This window comes from Loxodonta africana, chromosome 6 (genome assembly GCF_030014295.1).
Source record: "Loxodonta africana isolate mLoxAfr1 chromosome 6, mLoxAfr1.hap2, whole genome shotgun sequence".
In the NCBI taxonomy this organism is placed as follows: Eukaryota; Metazoa; Chordata; class Mammalia; order Proboscidea; family Elephantidae; genus Loxodonta; species Loxodonta africana.
This window is the reverse complement of record NC_087347.1, coordinates 69,008,363-69,027,310: the sequence shown is the minus strand read 5'-3', so window position 1 is coordinate 69,027,310 and position 18,948 is coordinate 69,008,363. Positions and strand designations below refer to the sequence as shown.

At 39.5% G+C, this 18,948-nt stretch overlaps 1 protein-coding gene across 1 annotated transcript in view; it reads right to left on the bottom strand.

Moving 5' to 3' along the window:
- PDE11A (phosphodiesterase 11A) overlaps positions 1 to 18,948 on the bottom strand; it is a 453,992-nt gene that overhangs the window by 31,492 nt on the left and 403,552 nt on the right. Inside the window, exon 19 of the mRNA XM_003405971.4 lies at positions 18,378 to 18,461. Coding sequence (XP_003406019.1) covers positions 18,378 to 18,461 — 84 coding nt within the window. The remainder of the gene's footprint in view (positions 1 to 18,377; positions 18,462 to 18,948) is intronic.

Genomic DNA, 18,948 nt, shown 5'->3' with positions numbered 1-18,948 from the left:
TGTGCAAAATGAAAACAGAACTTAAAGATTTAGAAAGTTCTGTTGTACAAACTAGAATGTTCAACAAGGACCTGGTTACACAATCTTTTGTTGAAGAGATTAAGCCTGTGGCTGATGGATCTAACCAACTACCAAAGCAGAAAACCCATCAGTTTAGACTGAAGTTGTTGTTGCTAGGTGCCTTCGAGTCAGTTCTGACTTACAGTAACTCTATGTACAACAAAATGAAACACTGCCCGGTCCTGTGCCACCCTCACAATTGTTGCTATGTTTGAGCCCATCATTGCAGCCACTGTTTGAATTCATTTCATTGAAGGTATTCCTCTCTTTCACCAAGCCTCCACTTTAACAAACATGATGTCCTTCTCCAGGGACTGGTCCCTCCTAATAACATGTCCAAAATACATGAGATGAAATCTTGCCATTCTTGCTTCTAAGGAGCATTCTGGATGTACTTCTTCCAAGACAGATGTGTTCGTTAAAAGCACTCCATGGTTTATCCAACATTCTTTGTCAACACCATAATTCAAAGGCATTAATTCTTCTGTCTTCCTTATTCATTGTCTAGCTTTCCCATGCATATAAGGCAATTAAAAATACCATGGCTTGTGTCAGGCACACCTTACTCCTCAAAGTGACATCTTTGTTTTAACACTTTAAAGAGGTCTTTTGCAGCAGCAGATTCGCCCAATGCAATACGTGCAAATATGGATCTCTTCCACTTGGTTGGTCAGGTTGCTGTCTTCCAAATTTCTTGGCATAGATTAGTGAGCACCTTCAGCACAGTGCATTCATTTGTTGAAATATCTCAATTGGTATTCCATGTTTAATGACCTTTTACTTTCTTCACGTATGATGTCCTTGCTGTCATCCCACAACTCATCTTGTCTTAGTCAATAGCATTCCATGTACAAATCCATTCTTGAGATGGTCTCTAAATTCAGATGGGATATACTCAAGGTCATATTTTGGCTCCTGTGGAATTGTTCTAATTTTCTTCAGCTTCAAATTGAACTTGCATATGAGCAATTGATGGTCTGTTCTGCTGCTGGCCCCTAGCGTTGTTCTCACTGATGATACTGAGCTGCTTCTCCATGGGCTCTTTCCATAGATGTAGTTGATTTGATTCCCGTGTATTCCATCCAGTGAGGTCCACATGTATAGTTGCCATTTACATTGTTGAAAAAAAGTATTTGCAAGGACTAAGTCATTGGTCTTGCAAAAATTCTATTATGAAATCTTTGGCATCATTTCCATAACCATTTGCATAACCAAGGCCATATTTTCCATCTACTGATCCTTCTTCTTTGCTCCTAACCTTCACATCCCAATCACCAGTTTGACCAATTTGATCTTGATTGAATGTTTGAACAATTTCAGATTGCAGAAGTTGGTAAAAATCTTCAATTTCTTTGTCATTAGTGGTTGACGAGTAAGTTTGAATAATAGTCATAGCAACTGGTCTTCCTTGTAGGTGTATGGATATTATCCTGTCACTGACAGTGCTGTACTCAGGATAGGTCTTGAAATATTCTTTTTGACAATGAATGCAATGCCATTTCTCTTTAATTTGTCATTCCCAGCATAGTAGACCATTTGAATATTCAATTCAAAATGGCCATATCAGTCCATTTCAGCTTACTAATGCCTAGAATATCAATTTTTATGCATTCCATTTCATTTTTGATGACTTCCAATTTTCCTAGATTCATACTTTGTACATTCCATGTTCTGATTATTAATGGATATTTGCAGCTAATTCTTCTCATTTTGAGTCATGCTACCTCAGCAAATGAAGGTCCCGAAAGCTTTACTCCATCCACATTAAGCTCATTAAACTCAACTCTACTTTAAAGAAGGCAGCTCTGCCAGAGTCATATTTTTGTGCCTTCCAATCTGAGGGGCTCATATTTGGGCACTATATCAGACAATGTTCTGCTGCTGTTTATAAGGTTTTCACTGGCAATTTTTCCATAAGTAGACCATCTGGTCCTTCTTCCTAGTCTGTAAGTTCTGCTGAAACCTGTCCACCATGGTGATCTTGCTGGTGTTTGAAATACCAGTGGGGTAGCTTCCAGCATCACAGCAACACCCAAGCCACCACAGTACAACAAACTGAAAGATGAGTGGTGGTAGACTGAAGAGACAGAGAAATAACAAAAGGAACAGATGTTTCCTGCCTCTTGGAATTCTATAGGCAGGAACAGCCCAAAGGAGCTGCAACAGTTGTCCTCCAAGAAAAGAAAAGGATCATCCCTGAAGCAACTTGAAAATCAGCAGAACTGTTGGAAGGAGCATGGGATACAGTGCCTTCTTGGTTTCAAAGGGTGGGGCCACAGATCCATTTGTAATAGAAATGTCTACCTTGTGCCCGTTCTACTATTATACTTTGGAAAACACATAACTTATATTCCAGATCTCTTTGTTAAAGCCATCCACTTGTGGTATTTCTGTTATAGCAGTACTAGATACTAAGACATGCACCTATCAACTTGGCAAAATTCAAGAAGTTTTATAACACACTATTGATGAATGTGTGGGGGAAACAGATACCTTAGACTTTGCTAGTAGGAATATAAATTGGTCCAAACTCCATGGAGAGAAATTTGGCAATATATATCAAAATTTCAAATGCCCATACTCCAAATTCTCATTAATTCCATGTCTAGAAATTTATCTTATAGATAAAATGTGAAAAGAATGTAGTCACATTGTATTATTCATCGTACGTTTACAATAGCAAAACATTAGAAACAACATCAGCGTCTATCAATAAAGGATTAAATGATTTATTCATCTTATAATCTAATACTATGCAGCCATAAAAAAAGAATGAAACAGCTGCTGTATGGACACTGAAAAGGAATAATCTCAAAAATATATTTAGTGTTAAAAAGCAAGGTATGGAACAGGATGTATACTATGGGCATACATATCTATATAAAGCAAACTAAGCCAGTTGCTCCTGAGTTGATTCTGACTCATTTTGACCCCTGTGTTTCAAAGTAGAACTGTGCTTTATAGGGTTTTCAATGGCTGTGATCTTTTGGAAGCAGATTGCCAGGATTTTTTCCTGATGTGCCTCTGGGCAGATTCGAATAGCCAACTTTCCAGTTAATAGCTAAGCACTTAGCTGTTTGTGCCACCTAAATACTAAACAAACATTGCCATCTAGTAGATTCCAGCTCATAGCAACCATATAGGACAGAGTAGAACTGCCCCATGGGGTTTCCAAGGCTTCAATCTTTACAGAAGCAGATCACCACATCTTTTTCCCACAGAGCAGCTGGTGGGTTCAAACCACTGACCTTTTGTTTAGCAGCCGAGCACTTAACCACTGTGCCACCAGTGCTCCCTTGTGCCACCTAGGAACTCCTTATATGTGTATATATATATATATGTGTGTGTATGTGTATATATGTATACATGTACATATGTATACATAGACACACACATTCACACTGTATTTGTGCTTCTATATACATAGAGTATCTACGGAAGTATAGACAAGAAAGTGGGTGCTCCTAAGAAAGTGGGTGCTCCTAGGGAGAGGAATTGGGTGACTGGGGGACAGGAGTGTGAGGAGGATCACTTTTCTCTAATCTTTTTTGTCCCTTTCACACTTTCTGAATTTTGTAATGTGTGTGTTATGAACTATTTAACAATAAAATATCTTATTTAAACATCTAACATGAACTGAAAAAGAAACTAGCGATCTTTGGTCATGTGTTACAATCATAAATAATAAGTTACCTGATGGTTAATAGTTAAAGAAGGCTTTAGAGTATAAGGGTAAAAAACAGACATGCTTATTTCACAAAGATCAAAATAATTAGTGCTTTACCTCCATAATTCAAAAATTATTTTAATACCTCAATGTATGCTGAGGTGATGCTGTATATAAACACACATCCTCCGCCTCCCTCCACTTGCCCATCCACATCACAAATAAGGGCCGACTACCTCATTGCTTCTCAACATTTCCTCTGAAAAGCGATCAATGTCCCCTGCCTGGCCATTAAATAGAATTTGAAAAACTCTTCAATCGGTATCAGTCTCATATCCTTATTTAGTTCCTCAAATTTGCCCTTAGCTGGGAATTCTGCAGGCAACTGTGATTCTGTTGTGTTCACCACTCATTTGAAGGACCCCATCCATCATCATTTCTCGTCCTTTTCTGATGCAATGTAGCTTGTTCTTTGTCTTTCTTAAAAACTGAATGGCTGTTAAATTATCCATTTATCTTCTTTCAGATTTTCTGTTCAGTTTCTCAGGCCCGCTCAGGGCTGTCTTTTCTACCTTGTTTGCTGACTTTTCATTCCATTTCCCCCGTTCTCAGAGGCATCTTGGTTCACCGTGCTGTCCTTCAAAACACTCTCTGGTTAATTCTGCTTTCTACTTATTCGAAACCTGCATTGCCACTCATATGGATTTCCTTTTTTAATACTTTCTTTCAGGGTAGCTTTGAAAACCTGGAGATAATATGCTTTAAATCCTCTCTATATAGACGGTAGAGTTTATTGGGAAAAACCCTAAATGCAAAGTCAAAAGTTTTGGGTTCTAAACCCAGCTCTGCCACTGTAAGTGGGGTCACAAGCGACCTTTCAGGGTTTGTTTCCTTCTTTACAGATGATCTGCAAGTAATTTCAGTATTACAACAGTATGTAGCTTCTGTTTAAATGACCCAATCAGGATATGAGGTTTGTATAACACTAATGCCCACACACACATCATCTCAGGCGACACTAAGTTGTACCAGTTAGGAGCCCCAGCTTTGAAGGCAGAAAGAATCTAAGTCCTGCCATTTACTAACTATGTACTCTTGGGCAAGTTCAGAAATTCTAGACTCTTTTCACATCTGAGACGAGGATAACAGTAACACCTAACTCAGTATTGCTAAGAGAATTAAATCAGATAATGCTTGAAAAGTCCTAGCCTGGCACATAGTAAATGTTCAATAGACGTTATAGACTCAACGCATCTCAGTGAGACAGGCAGGTTGGCAACCCTTATCTGAATTCATAGCAGAGGATACTGAGGCTTAAAGATGATGTTGTTGAGAATAACAGTAACTTACTCGTATTGAGGACTTTATTGTTGAATATTTACCCTTTCCAAAGCATTGACACATATATTATCTTCTTTGATTCAGGCTCTTAAAAGGGTTGATATTAACTATCATCAATTCGATTTGTTCCAAGAAGAAAGTCACTTTGTAAATCCAAAGAGATTACAAATGTAGCACAGTGAAGCTACTTGCAGTCAAACCTACCAGCCAGTGGTGAAGAAGAAAGCTGAGAAAGCTTTAGGTTTTGTGAGTGTGGAGGGCAGATGGGAAGAACACTTATAACAACACTCAGCCCTTATTGTCTCGTCTTAGATCTCCTTTCTCTATCTTCTCTGTATGTCTCTGCTTCTCTTTTTCTTCCTTCCTACTTAGATTTTTCAGCTGTTCACATCATCCTCAGAACTAAGACCTCAGATGATACATGAATTCAAAGACAAGAAGGATGTCACTCCCTTTGTTTCATCTGCTTCCCAGTTTCCAATATTTGAGGATAGCTTTTATTCGCTGCTCATCTCCTCTCATATTCTGTGGTCTTTGTGAGTTTCTATCTCTTAAAAAAAATCCTTTGTTATTGTATTAATGGGCTTGCCAGAAGGATGAGGAGACAAATAAGGTCAATTCACCATCTCTAACTGGTAACATCAACCCACTTTATAGGCGAAAATACTAGATCAAGGACAACTTGACACAAAATATTTCTGAGAAAGCTTCGTATAGTAACAGAATAGCTTAACAGAATCCATTAGCCCACGCGGTCCTCTAGGAATCTCTCCTGTGGAATCTGTACTCAGGTCTCTGTATCTTCCCCTCTGAAGGGTTCAGAGTTTTATTCTATAAATGGGAGGCATACAAAGGTAGAGTACTGCTGGACAACATGGAATCACTTTCACTTCCTCAGGGCAGTACAGCAGAGAAAGACTGAGAGAATGTGGTTTCAAAATTCTGGCTCTGCTGTGTATAGTTGCTTCATGGTAATTAAGTCCATTAGCTTCTTTAGGCTTCAGTTTCCTCATCTATAAAAATTAGGCCATTATGCAGTATCGGATCCAAAATAAAATTAAGTATGTTCTTCCTTCACAGAGTTAGGGTTGTATATGTAAAAGCACTTTACAAATTTTAAAATTTAAGCCTTTCTCCAGTGGCCAATACAGTCAGTATCCATTGTTTGCTTATTGAAAAAGTATGTGTAAGGCTACCCTTGTATCTGTACGACTCTAACACTAGCCTTCTCTTCAAAAATCTCAGTCTGAGCCTTCTCTTCCAAAATCTCAGTCTGATAAAAAAAAAAAAAAAAGTCTGATAGACGTCTTCAATTTCATTTAAGACTGGCTAACAGACTCAACTGCTGAGCTGCCCATGTTGGTTGGTGCGTGAGGCTGAGCACCTGGTCCTCTCTGATCACATTGCCATATAGGACCTGCTCACTAAGATGGGGCAGTGTGCTTTGGGAGATTTATTTACATTTATATTTTCTAGTTATAAGGATGTGGCTACGATAATTAAACATAACAGTAGTGATAACCAAGGATGCAGATAGTGCCTCCTTGAATTCTCTTAGGAAACATTTAGAATAGTACAGAAGAGTCTGTTTGGCAAAAGCATAATAAGAATATTTCATGTTTATCGCATGCCTTACCTCCCAGGAGCTCAAACAATGCCGACCCTCCAAATAAACATTACAAGATATTTTGGAGAGGCGTGCATAGTTCAAAACAACAATGTTTAAGAGTTCTTGATTCATTTTCTGGGGAAAAATGCAATTTCCTCCCTCCCTCCCTTTTTTCTTTCTTTCTTCCTTTCTCTCTCTGCTAAAGACAAAGGAGATAGGGCCCAGAAGAAGAGATGAACCAGTTTTTAAAATATGCTTTCTAGGTGAACTGGCATGTAACTTAATAAAAGACAACATTCCAAACCTTGGATATCTTGGGGTTAAGTGATTTTTAGCTTCATGATACCACAGCAGAAACACTTTTAAAAAGAATTATTTATGCCGGTCAGCTGGATTAAAAAAAAAAGAAATTGAAGATCTTATCTTAAAATATTTACCCTTGACAGTCTTATCAGGGAATGTACTATAATTTTTTCACCAGATTCCAGCATCTTAATACAGATTTGTGATGGCAGTTTTGAACTGATGAAATACATACAAATAGGAATAGATTAAATACTAAAAAAGCCCAAAATCAAACCTGTTGCCGTCGAGTTGATTCCGATTCACAGCGACCTTATGGGACAGAGTAGAACTGCCCCAGAGGGTTCCCAAGGAGCTGCTGACCTTTCAGTTAGCAGCTGAACACTTAACCACTCCACCGCCAGGGCTCCAGATTAAGTACTACTGTATAAAAAACATGTTTTTCAGTTACATTAAATAATAAAATAAAGTCCATTTTCTTTATAAGAAAATGTACATAGAGCTGGTTGTTTTATCAAGCCATACTCCTTTTTGGAGGTGGAAAGCTCTGTATAAAATCAAACATCCTGGCACATAATGTATTTAGGAAGAACTCCAGGATGTAGCCAAGGGCAGGAGAATCTCTCACCTGCCACATATCACACGCAATACAGGAAGTGACATGAACGTAAATGCTCTTCTATTAGTGAGGCCTCTCTGCTATTTAGCACTTCATCCCACATAGCACATTATAATTTGATGTTTATATCAACAACTGTTTAGGCACTGTAGGATCTAAAAAGTCTTCTGAAATCAAAGAAAGATGACATTTTAATCCTAATAAATTTACTATGTTCTATTGAATTATATTTTCTTGAAATTGTAACTGATGCATGATATGTCCTAGTTCTTTATTAACTCGAATATTAAAATAACTAGAAGACTACATTTTCTGCCAATGGTAGGTAAAAGGAAGTTTAATGTATTTCTTAAATGAAAAAGTCAAATCCCTGAAAAACTCACGGCTATAACAAATGGGTCCTTTACGTAAGAATTAAGGGCCAATTCAACCACAATGAGAACCAAACCACTTTCTAAAGAGATATCATAGGCCATATACTTTAGATTATGGGCAAGAATGTAACAGTGCCTACTCTGATGAAAGGCTTTATATATTTATGGATGATAATTTAAAACGACATTATAATCTTACTTCATACATTCCACTGCTTATAATTAATTCTCTGGTACTGCATCCCATCATTCATTCTTCTGTTCCTTCATCCATGTATTCGACAAACACTGAGCAGTTCTAAGGTGCTAGGTGCTGTGCTAGGTGCCAGGAATACGATGGTCCCAAGAAACTAGCCTAATGGGGAAGAGAGACAAGTAATCATGATACAGAGTGTTCCTGTGATTCTGAAGGCATTGATAGAGTGTCATGGAAATGTTGAGGTGGAGAAAAGCTTTTCCAGAGGAGGGGGCAGTTTGGGCTGACACCTTCCAGGCAGAAAGGAGACAGCAGGAAGCATCAGCACAGACATGGACAAAGGCATGGGCAGTGAGTCCTATGCTTTTTAAACAAAGAGTGCCTTGGTGGGGTGTGGGTAGGATAACAGGAGATAAGTGGTAGAGGGGAGAACTCAGAATGATGAGGCCCTTGAATGCTAAATCAAGGAATCTGGAAGGGAGAGGGATGCCATGATCAGATTTAAAAAAAAAAAAAAAATTATTTTTAGGAAGATCATTTTGGCAAAAGTTTGGAAGACTATAGTGAGGGAGCTATAAACTATATACAACTGATACTTTTGAATGTTTATATTTCCCTTGCATTCATATTTGACTAATAGTACATGGAATATTTTTGAAGTAAACAGGCTTTACCATTAGTACTTGTATTTGGGTATGGTATATGTAACAAGGAAACCCTGGTGGCATAGTGGTTAAGAGCCTACAGCTGCTAACCAAAAGGTCAGCAGTTCAAATCCACCAGGTGCTCCTTGGAAACCCTATGGGGCAGTCCTACTCTCTCCTATACGGTCGCTATGAGTCAGAATTGACTTGATGGCAACAGGTTTGGTTTTTTTGGTTTATATGTAACAAGGACAATATTTTGAAAATATTAAACCAATAAGGAACTCTGGTGATGCAATGGCTAAGCAATCAGCTACTAACCAAAAGGACGATGGTTTGAACCCACCAGCTGCTCCAAGGGAGAAAAGACCCGCCAATCGGCTCCCATAAAGATGGGAAATCCTAAGGGGCAGTTCTACTCTGTCATATAGGGTGGCTATGAGTCAGAATCGATTCGACAGCATACAACAACATTAAACCAATGTATTTTTTGTTCTGCTTGAATTGTGATGCCTGTGGCTTTTCACCATTGGTATGATGGGCTTCCCTCCTTCAAGCAAATGTAGATCCAGCTAGAAACATCGAGCTGTCATTATTCAGTTATGAGAGAATAACCCCAAATGCCAACTTTGTGTGGTAAGAAAGGGGATTTCTAAATTCCAGAACTCTTCTTTACCTATTGTTTTGGTCATTCAGTGCTGCTATAATGGAAATATCACAAGTGGATGGCTTCAACAAAGAGAAATGTATTCTCTCATAGTCTAGGAGGCTACGAGTCCAAATTCAAGGTATCAGCTCCAGGGGAAAGCTTTCTCTCTCTGTTGGCTCTGGAAGAAGGTCCTTATCATCAGTCTTCCCCTGGACTAGGAGCTTCTCCACATGGGAATCTCAGGACCAAAGGACGCACTCTGCTCCTGGTACTGCTTTCTTGGTGGTATGGGGTCTCCCTCTCTTTGCTCGCTTCCCTTCCCTTTTACCTCTTTTAAGATAAAAGGCAGCGCAGGCCATACCCCAGGGAAATTCCCTTTACATTGGATCAGAGATGTGACCTGAGCAAGGGTGTTACATTCTACCCTAAATCCTCCTAAACATAATCGAATCTTGCCTCATTAACCAGAGGCAGAGATTAGGATTTACAACCTATAGGAAAATTATATCAATTCCAAAATGGGGGACAACACAATACTGGGAGTCACGACTTAACCAAGTTGACACATATTTTGGGGGGACACAATTCAATCAATGACACCTATTAAGAGTCAAGCCTGGATAAGTCAAATTACCAAGTTTTACTACAAGCTCTAGCATGGAGAGCACAGACGATACCATATAAGGATAGTTCCCATCAGACAAGGAAAAGAAATGATAAAACTTTCCACTGTTGAGTGGTAGGGTGTGTGTGTGTGTGTGTGTGTGTGAGAGAGAGAGAGAGAGAGGGAAGGGAAGGGAAGGGAAAAGAGCACAGGAAAGAGGAAGGGGAGTTGAGAGCAAAAACAAGAGTGAGAGCAAGAGCAAGAAGTGAATGGCCAGAAGTGACTTCCTGGCTCCAGGCTCCATGAGGTCAAACCCTGGGGATGGGGAGAAGGAGCTTGTCTCTTGAATCTTAAAGATTAATTCAGGAAAATGATAGAAATTTCATAGAGCAACCTGGCACTACCAGGGAGCATATTAGAAAGGACAAGGAAGGTATGTGGACAGCAGGGTGAGGAGAAAGTAGTTGGGAGTTCATGAGTGCCCCAAAGGGGCTGAGCAAATGCCAAGAGAACCAGTAGACTAGAATTGACCAGGAAGCTGGTGGTGTTGGAGAAGCGAGGGTTTGCCACCAGAGGCTACAAGGACCATGGATATCAGTAGCTAGGGCTAGTGGCCATGGCCAACACACAGTGCTCATCATACCCATACTCACAGTCACACAGAGGCCACCCAGAATCCTGACCAGCCATCTCTCAGTGAGCCCAGTAAGATGCAGTAGGCAGTGTGTGGACCAGGGGTCCTTCTCCCTCATGGTTACAACAGTTGTGAGGTCACCATGATAGTTGGGGCCCCCGGCACCTAAATGCTGGCTAGGGAGAAGGTATGGCTCTAATTGGGAGCAATTCAAAGTTGAGTTCCCCCAAAGACCTGTTTTAACCAGAGAAGATCGAGGTACTGTAATTGTCAAGTTTAACTACCAGCCCCTGATCCCCCTTTGATTACCAGGAGAAGGGTAAGCAAGATAGATCAATTGTACAGAATATAGGAAATTACATTCCCTCTCTCTTTACTTTTTAAATTTTTTGAGTTATGGATGGTGTCACTCCATACATGTCCTCCCTTTACAAAGACAAGTACAGAAATCAACCCCAACTATCTCTGCCTCTCAGCCACAAGAACACTAAGTGTAGAAGAGAAAAACATAGAAAACTGATTTGGGTGGTGTCCTTTTTGTTTTATTTTAAATGTCTGATGAAGCTGTTCCTCTCCATGCCCACATTCCATTCCTTGTAGGCTTTTTTAAGAGGAGATGATGTTATGCTCGTAACTTGTTTGATTTTTTAAATTGGACACGGGAAATGATCCATTTAGGAAAACACTGAGTAGTTTTTAAAGTACTTTTAATTGATATCTACAGAAACAGTCCTGGAATAGCACCTTGCATCCTCTTTTCCAGTTTATCAGTTTCTGATTCCCACTATATATAATTTCAAGTATATTTTAAAAGGTTTTTTTGAGCTCTGGTGGAGCAGTGGTTAAGAGCACAGCTGCTAACCAAAAGGTTGGCAGTTTGAATCCACCAACCACTCCTTGGAAACCCTATAGGGCAGTTCTACTCTGTCCTATAGGGCTGCTATGAGTTGGAATTGATTCGATGGCAACAGGTTTTACCTTTTTTTTTTTTCTTTTATATTTCTTAAGAGCATATTAATTAATGTATTTTCTAAAACAACCCCTGCAACTGCAGGCAGAAAAAAAAGTCAAAGGTTACGGTAATCTTAACATCAGAAGTACTTCCTGTTGCAGAAGTACTACCCTACGACGTTTTTATAAAGAAGCAACACTCTTGGCTGAAGCTTCCCTTCTCTTAATAGAGACAGAGAATTATTCTAGCTAGACATTGCCCGGGCCAGTCAAGCCCTTTTGCTTTATCTGTAAGTAAATTCACTCCAAAGTCACCGCCAGTTTGGGATGAGCTGAAAACCTGAAAATGTGGATAATAAAAATTAAATTTCTCAATCCATAACAAACAGACGATTTACAACACCTCTGTGCATTATTGAAATTTTAAGTATATTGAGGTTCAATTAAGTTGGGCATAGAAATAAAGGGCAAAAATTTAGCTTGCTATTGCAAAAAGCAGCTCAGTATGTTACTGTGACACCGGGTTTTCTGTTTATCCCTAAGGCTGGTACAGCAATGACTTCAAAGTTTGATGGTATCTTTCTTTCTTCTTCTTTTTTTTTTCCTCCAAAGACGTTAAGCAGCAGGCTAATGAATCCCCAGCAGGGTGCAAAGACAGCAGAAAGCAGGGGAATCAGATGTCAATGTGTTCCTCTGAGATACCCTGCTAGGACAGAGCTAACCATCCCGGCTTTAGTCTTCTCTTGGGGAACACGCTTTGATGCTTCCCTGCCCACTCTTGGCTTCCTATATGCTTCCTGATTAAAATGCTGTCACAGATAAATCATGACTTCTGCCTATTAGCACGATTTTCTTTCTTTTTTTTTGAAAGAAAAATGTGGAGTTATAAGATTAAGAAGCTAGGCAATTTCCACAGAATTATATCCTCACATACCTACTCCTCACTTATCGACTATCTTGTTACCCAACATTTCACATTTACGATAGTAAAAAATCTACTATCTGACTACTTGCACATTAATGATATACTTCTGGCAGTAATGACCGTCAAGGTACTAGGTGAGAGTAATGCTGTCTGTGATGGTTAAGGTTATGTGCCAACTTGGCTGTGCCATGATTCTCAGTGGTTTGTCAGTTATGTAATGATGTAATTTGTCGGTTATGTAATGATGTAACTTGGCAGTTATGTAATGAAGTACTCATCCTGTACTTTGTGATCTGATGTGGTCACCCTCCATTTTCACATAATGCCAATTTTCACATTACAACCTGGTCTTTGGAAACTAACCGTGTCGATGAGTGAGGAATGAGTGTATAAACATGTCATGTCTCCCTGTGATATGACTATTTATGGATCTAGGACTGTTCTCGGCATGCTCCCTTCCCACCTGGCACGTTGTGAGAGCTAAATAAATGCGACAAGTAATTGCTCTCTTTCTCCACTTGAAATAGAACCAGTTAGCCTCTCATTCACAATACATGTGATAAAGAGGGCCCATAAATCACTTTTTCTGCTTTCTTTAAATATTTTCTGTGAAACTTATCAGTCAATTACTGTATGACTTAGGTAACTTCCCAAGGAATAGATTTTTTTTTTTTGGGGGGGCAGAGTGTTCCTCATCGTTTTCCCTCAACATAGTCACAAAGTAATGGAAATTGAAGTTGTCCCAGAGTTAAGAGTTTCAATTTTAAATGCAATGGGCATCCAAAATGCACCAGTGTACTTTATGTGAGTTCTCATCTAGGCACACAAGTTGCCCTTCAGGCACCCCTGAATAGCAGGAATCTTTACCCTTAGCTTGGAGAAGAGATACAACTCTGCAAACTGGAGCACAAGTAGAAAGTGCCTGATCTATTTTGATATTTAACAAGCACAACACTTTAAATCCATGAAGTAAAACTGAATTACCCACTGTATTAGTTAGCTAATGCTGCTATAATAGATATACCATAAATGGGTGAGTGGCTTTAGCAAATAGAAATTAATTTTCTCATAGTTTTGAAGGCTAGAAGTTCGAATTCAGGGTGCGAGCTCTAGGGGAAGGCTTTCTCTCTCTATTGGCTCTGTAGGAAGGTCCTTGTCTCCTCAGCTTCTTCTTCCTGGTTTCTTGGAAATCTTCATGTGTCTTGGCATCTATCTTATCCCATCTCTCCTCTGCTTGCTTGTTTAATCTCTTTTATATCTCAAAAGAGATTGACTCAAAATACACCTTACACTAATCCTGTTTCATTATCCTAACAAAGACAATCCATTCCCAAATGGGATTATAACCACAGGCATACAGGTTAGGATTTACAACATATGTTTTTGGTGGACACAATTCAATCCATAACACCCACTGAAAGCCAATGAAACAAAAAGGCTGCACTAAACTGTATTTGTATCTACTGCCCAGCTGTATCTCCACCCTCCTCTCCCAGACTCACAGTCTGTTCTACTACTGTACCCAGCATCCTCCAACTGTGGCATGCCCTTGGTTAGCATCTGCTCTTTCTAGACTCCATCTCTCCACACTGCTCCACCTGCAAGGAGATTCTAGCTCTCTAATCAGCCAATGAAAACCCTGTGGATCACAACGGTCCAATCCCCAACCAATCATGGGGTTGGCACAGGATCAGGCAGTGGTTTATTCTGTTGTGCATGGAGTTACCATGAGTCGGGGGTGAGGCTGCAGCAGATAACAACATACAAGTATCCATTTGCCTCAGGCTCCAGATGAAGTGGAAACCCTAGTGGTGTAGTGGTTAAGAGGTACAGCTGCTAACCAAAAGGCTGGCGTTTCAAATCTACCAGGTGCTCCTTAGAAACTCCATGGGGGCAGTTCTACTCTGTTCTATAGGGTTGCTATGAGTCAGAAACTACTCGATGGCAACGGGTTTGGTTTTTAGTTTTCTACATGAAGTTTCTTGCCACCTAGACATGCCTCACTTTGGGGTCAAATATTATTATTCCTAGAAGTGCTGAAAACTAAATGGCAGATAAGACATTAAAGGAGGCATTCTTTGTCTCATGTGCATTATTTTGGATTATTTGTCATATCCTCAGACTGACTTAGCAAGGCCAAACTGAATTCTTACCTTTTATATTTCATTTCCATAAGCAAGGATGGCAAGACTGCATCTTACATACTTTGGACATTTTGTTAGGAGGGATCAGTCCCTGGAGAAGGACATCATGCTTGGCAAAGTACAGGGTCAGCGGAAAAGAGGAAGACCCTCAATGAGGTGGATTGACACAGTGGCTGCAACAATGAGCTCAAGCATACTAACGATTTTAAGGAAGCCGCAGGACCGGGCAGTGTTTCGTTCTGTTATGCACAGGGTTGCTATGAGTCAGAGCCAACTTAACGGCACCTAACAATGACAACTGGTGGCACCGCAGTTAAAGCTCTCAGTTGTTCACCGGGAAGTCGGTGGTTCGAACCTACCAGCTGCTCTTTAGAAGAAAGATGTGGCAGTCTGCTTCCTAAAGATTATAGCCTTGGAAACCCCATGGGCCAGTTCTGCTTTGTCCTATAGGGTCACTATGAATTGGAATCAATTTGATGGCAACAGGTTTTTGTTGTTGTTATATTTCGTTTCAGACCAGTCATACTTAGGATTTCTTCCACCTGTACCCTTCCATTTGCCTCCTATCCTTCCAGATCCCTGATTATGGGTCTTTCAGCAACAACCTGAGTTCCTTCAGACATTTCCCCTCAGTGACTTTACTTGCTTGGTACATCATTTACCTTAGATTTTGTATCTTCTCACTAAAATTCCTGTCCACTGACTGATTTCCATTGCATTTCTGGAGGGCTAAGAGTTAATGGGAGATTATCTAGTTAAACAGAGGGAAAAAACCAACTGTATGAAGACAGAACAAAAATAGAAGCCCTCAGAGAGTCTACTTCAAATCACTACAAAGTTTTACTTTGACGGCTCTTTTGAAATATTGGTTTCAAAGTCTTGCAAAGAATTTACCAAATAAATCTGGTGAGATTTTTAAAGAATTAGTGATGATAAGAAATTCACAAAAAGGGCAAGATTTTCATCTTCTGTCAGTTGAGACCATACAGCAGTAGGGATAAATATGAGCTTTTGGAAACAGCTCCTTTAACATTCTTCTTTAGAATAACATGACTCTTTCCGGTTTTTTCCGGTTAGTTAAATAATAAGATGGTGGAAGAAATACCCATCCGAGATGGAGTGGGACAGTAGAAGGGCCACTACAGCAAAGCCAAGGCCACGTGTGAGCAGGATGCAACTCTGATTTGGGAGGGTGGCATCACTTAACCTTTATATGTTAACTTCCTGTGGATGAAAACAGTAGATGTATCTAACCTCACAGATAAGCAGTAAAAACAGACATGAAAACTTGGGGTGTATGTAAAGTGAGGTGGCAATATTACTCCCTAAATTCTGGAAACTGCTTATTTTAAGTTTAAATTCAAGTAACTTCCTTTTAACCTGAAGATGTCAAACTATTTAAAAGGAAGTATAAGATGAGCCCAAGCAATTGTGAATTAGTAATGAAAAAATTAAATTAACATGGAAAAGCACAGGAGAATTCTTCCAGCATGTATTATAGCTAATAACATAGGAAAAGTACGTAAACTTTGGGTTTGTTCCAAAGTGGCTTTGCAGAATAGTGCCAAAATTAATCGGCTCCACAAATACGCTGTCTTCAATCTCCTAAGCATTACCAACAATAAAAAGAATTTATTAATTGCAAGAATAATTTACTCATCTCATTTATTGGCTAAGTGTGCACAGAAAACTGAAAAACATTAAAAAATAATTCAATGTGGGTAGTCAAGGTCAATTTAGCAGAGCAAGATATCCCTGACGCAACAGCTGTGGCCTTTACACATGGAGGTTTAGCTTATTCACAGATATCAGAGTAGTGACAGTGGGAGGAGGCAGGAGGAAAAGAGAGTTGAACATTCCCTCATAAGTGCACATCATTTTTTAGTTTTTTCACCTGAGCTTTCACTATTAAATAAAAGAACATCACTCTCCATTTATAATCAGAATAATCTGTTTTGGACTAATACTTTATTTGGTTGATTTTATACTATTACTTATGCAATGGATTATATAAAACTAAATGAATTTACTTTTGTTATTTCTTGTCATTAGGAAAATTACACTTCCATCTTCAAGACAGTATTCTAGATCTTTTTTATTTTTTCTCTCTTCTAGGGTAATGCGACAGGGCTCCACAGCTCCTAAAAGTGCTGAAAACTAAGTGGTAGATAAGCTTGAAACTTAATGGTTGTGAAGTCCTTAAAAAACAATACTGTGTTTTCAGTGGAGTTACACAGAGTGAGAAACTAAAGAGGTTCTGCTTTCCCTGCATGTGTTTCTCACTTAAGCTAGAAAAGAAGCTCAGTCTGATTGAGCTAGGTGGGGGGTAAAGAACTCGTCAGGTTTTACACATGAAAGCAAATGCTTAGAAACAGAATTAAAAGCCAGTGCACACTAAACTCTTAGTATTAACCGATGCCTGCCCTAATCTGTCTCAAAAAGTAGCGTGAACAGTTTAGCGCCCACTCCTGTGGCCTTGCCAGGAGCTGAGTCCTGCACACCGGGCAGCAGCCCTAGGAATCAGTAGTGCATCTCCCTCAGAATCCAGCAGTTTGGATTTGTCACACGCACCTCAGACAGTGACAAACTTTTAAGATGGAAAACCAAAAACCAAACCAGACCCATTGCTGTCAAGTGGATTCCAACTCACAGAGACCCTATAGGACTGAATAGAACTGCCCCATACAGTTTCCAAAGAGCAGCTAGTGGATTAGAACTGCTGACCTTTCGGTTGGCAGCCGTAGCTCTTAACCACTATGCCACAAGGGTTTAAGATGGAAGATGCTTCACAAAACCTTCCTCCTGGCCCAGACCATGGGGTCAGAGCAGAAACCCATGTTTCATAGAACCTTCATGTCTCACCTGCTATCAATAAAAGTAAAATTAACAAAAAAAAAAAAAAAAGAGAGAAAGATTTCCATGGCCAAACATGTTTGAGAAACTTAGAGTCAGTCAAGGTTAAACATGTTTTTTCCTGTAGGACTTCATCAAGTCTTCAGTATTTTAATGTGCACAAGAGGTTTCTTAGTTATTGGGCCAGGAAACTCTTTTTGAAGGGGTATCTATTAGACTTAGGAGCCCTCGTGGCACAGTGGTTAAGTGCTCAGCTGCTAACTGAAAGGTAGTGGTTTGAACCCACCAGCTGCTCCACGGAAGAAAGGTGTGGCAGTCTACTTCCATAAAGATATACAGCCTTGGAAACACTATGGGGCAGTTCTTCTCTGTCATATAGGGTCACTGTGAGTTGGATTCGAAGGCAAAAGGTTTTGTTTGTTTGCTTGATATCTGCCAGGCTAGAGCTAGGTTCTTGTGTTTCATGAGGCACAGTTTGGGAAATGCTGAGATAAAATATTAGTAGCCTTGATTCATAGATGAGGGAGTTATGGCCCAGCGAGATTATGTGCTAGAAGGTGGTGGAGAACTCAGGCCTCTGGACCTCCTAGTACAAACTTTCCAGGGTCAGAAATGTGAGAAAAGATAAAATCAATCTGAATCCTCAGAAACATACATACCCTGGAAAATCAAACCAAATCAAACCCATTGCCGAGTCGATTTCGAAGACTTTGGAAGGGTCTCCTTGAACTAATGCTTCCGAAAATAGTGTAAACATACTCTTCCTTTTCTGGCTCATCAGGACACTCTGATGATTAAGATTACCTGATACAAAGGCATGCAGATGCTATCAATCCATTCCAATTGCAATCGAGGCAGTTCATCTTTCCGGTTCCGATCAAAAATAGCCTAGAATGGAGGAGGAGAACCTTGCTTTATTACACTGAGTATTTTACAGGTGAGTTGTCAAACACTTTGCCACAATGATCCAATTTTTATCAGCTGAACACTTCAAAAATCACAATCAATCTTCACACGGACTTTCTTTTCCTTTATCTATGATAAGAAATAAACTATTTTCCTCTCTTTTTATGAGTTTCGTAAGTGAATGTATTTAAACTTTATAGTACGCAACTCCTTGAGGCCAAAATCTGTCTTCAGATATAGGTAACTGCTACTAAAATCAAGCCATCAAGTCACTGGGAATTGGGTACAAGACAAGGGGAAGGAGACATATTTATTTATTGCCATAATAATAAGGCAAGCTTTTAGTTTTATATTGGAGGAGTAGGGGATAGGATGGGAAAGGAATTTCATTATAAATAGAAGCCATCAATATTATTTTTTTTTCAGGTGTTAGTTTGCTAATTTTCTGTGTTTTTCAACAAGGTTTTGT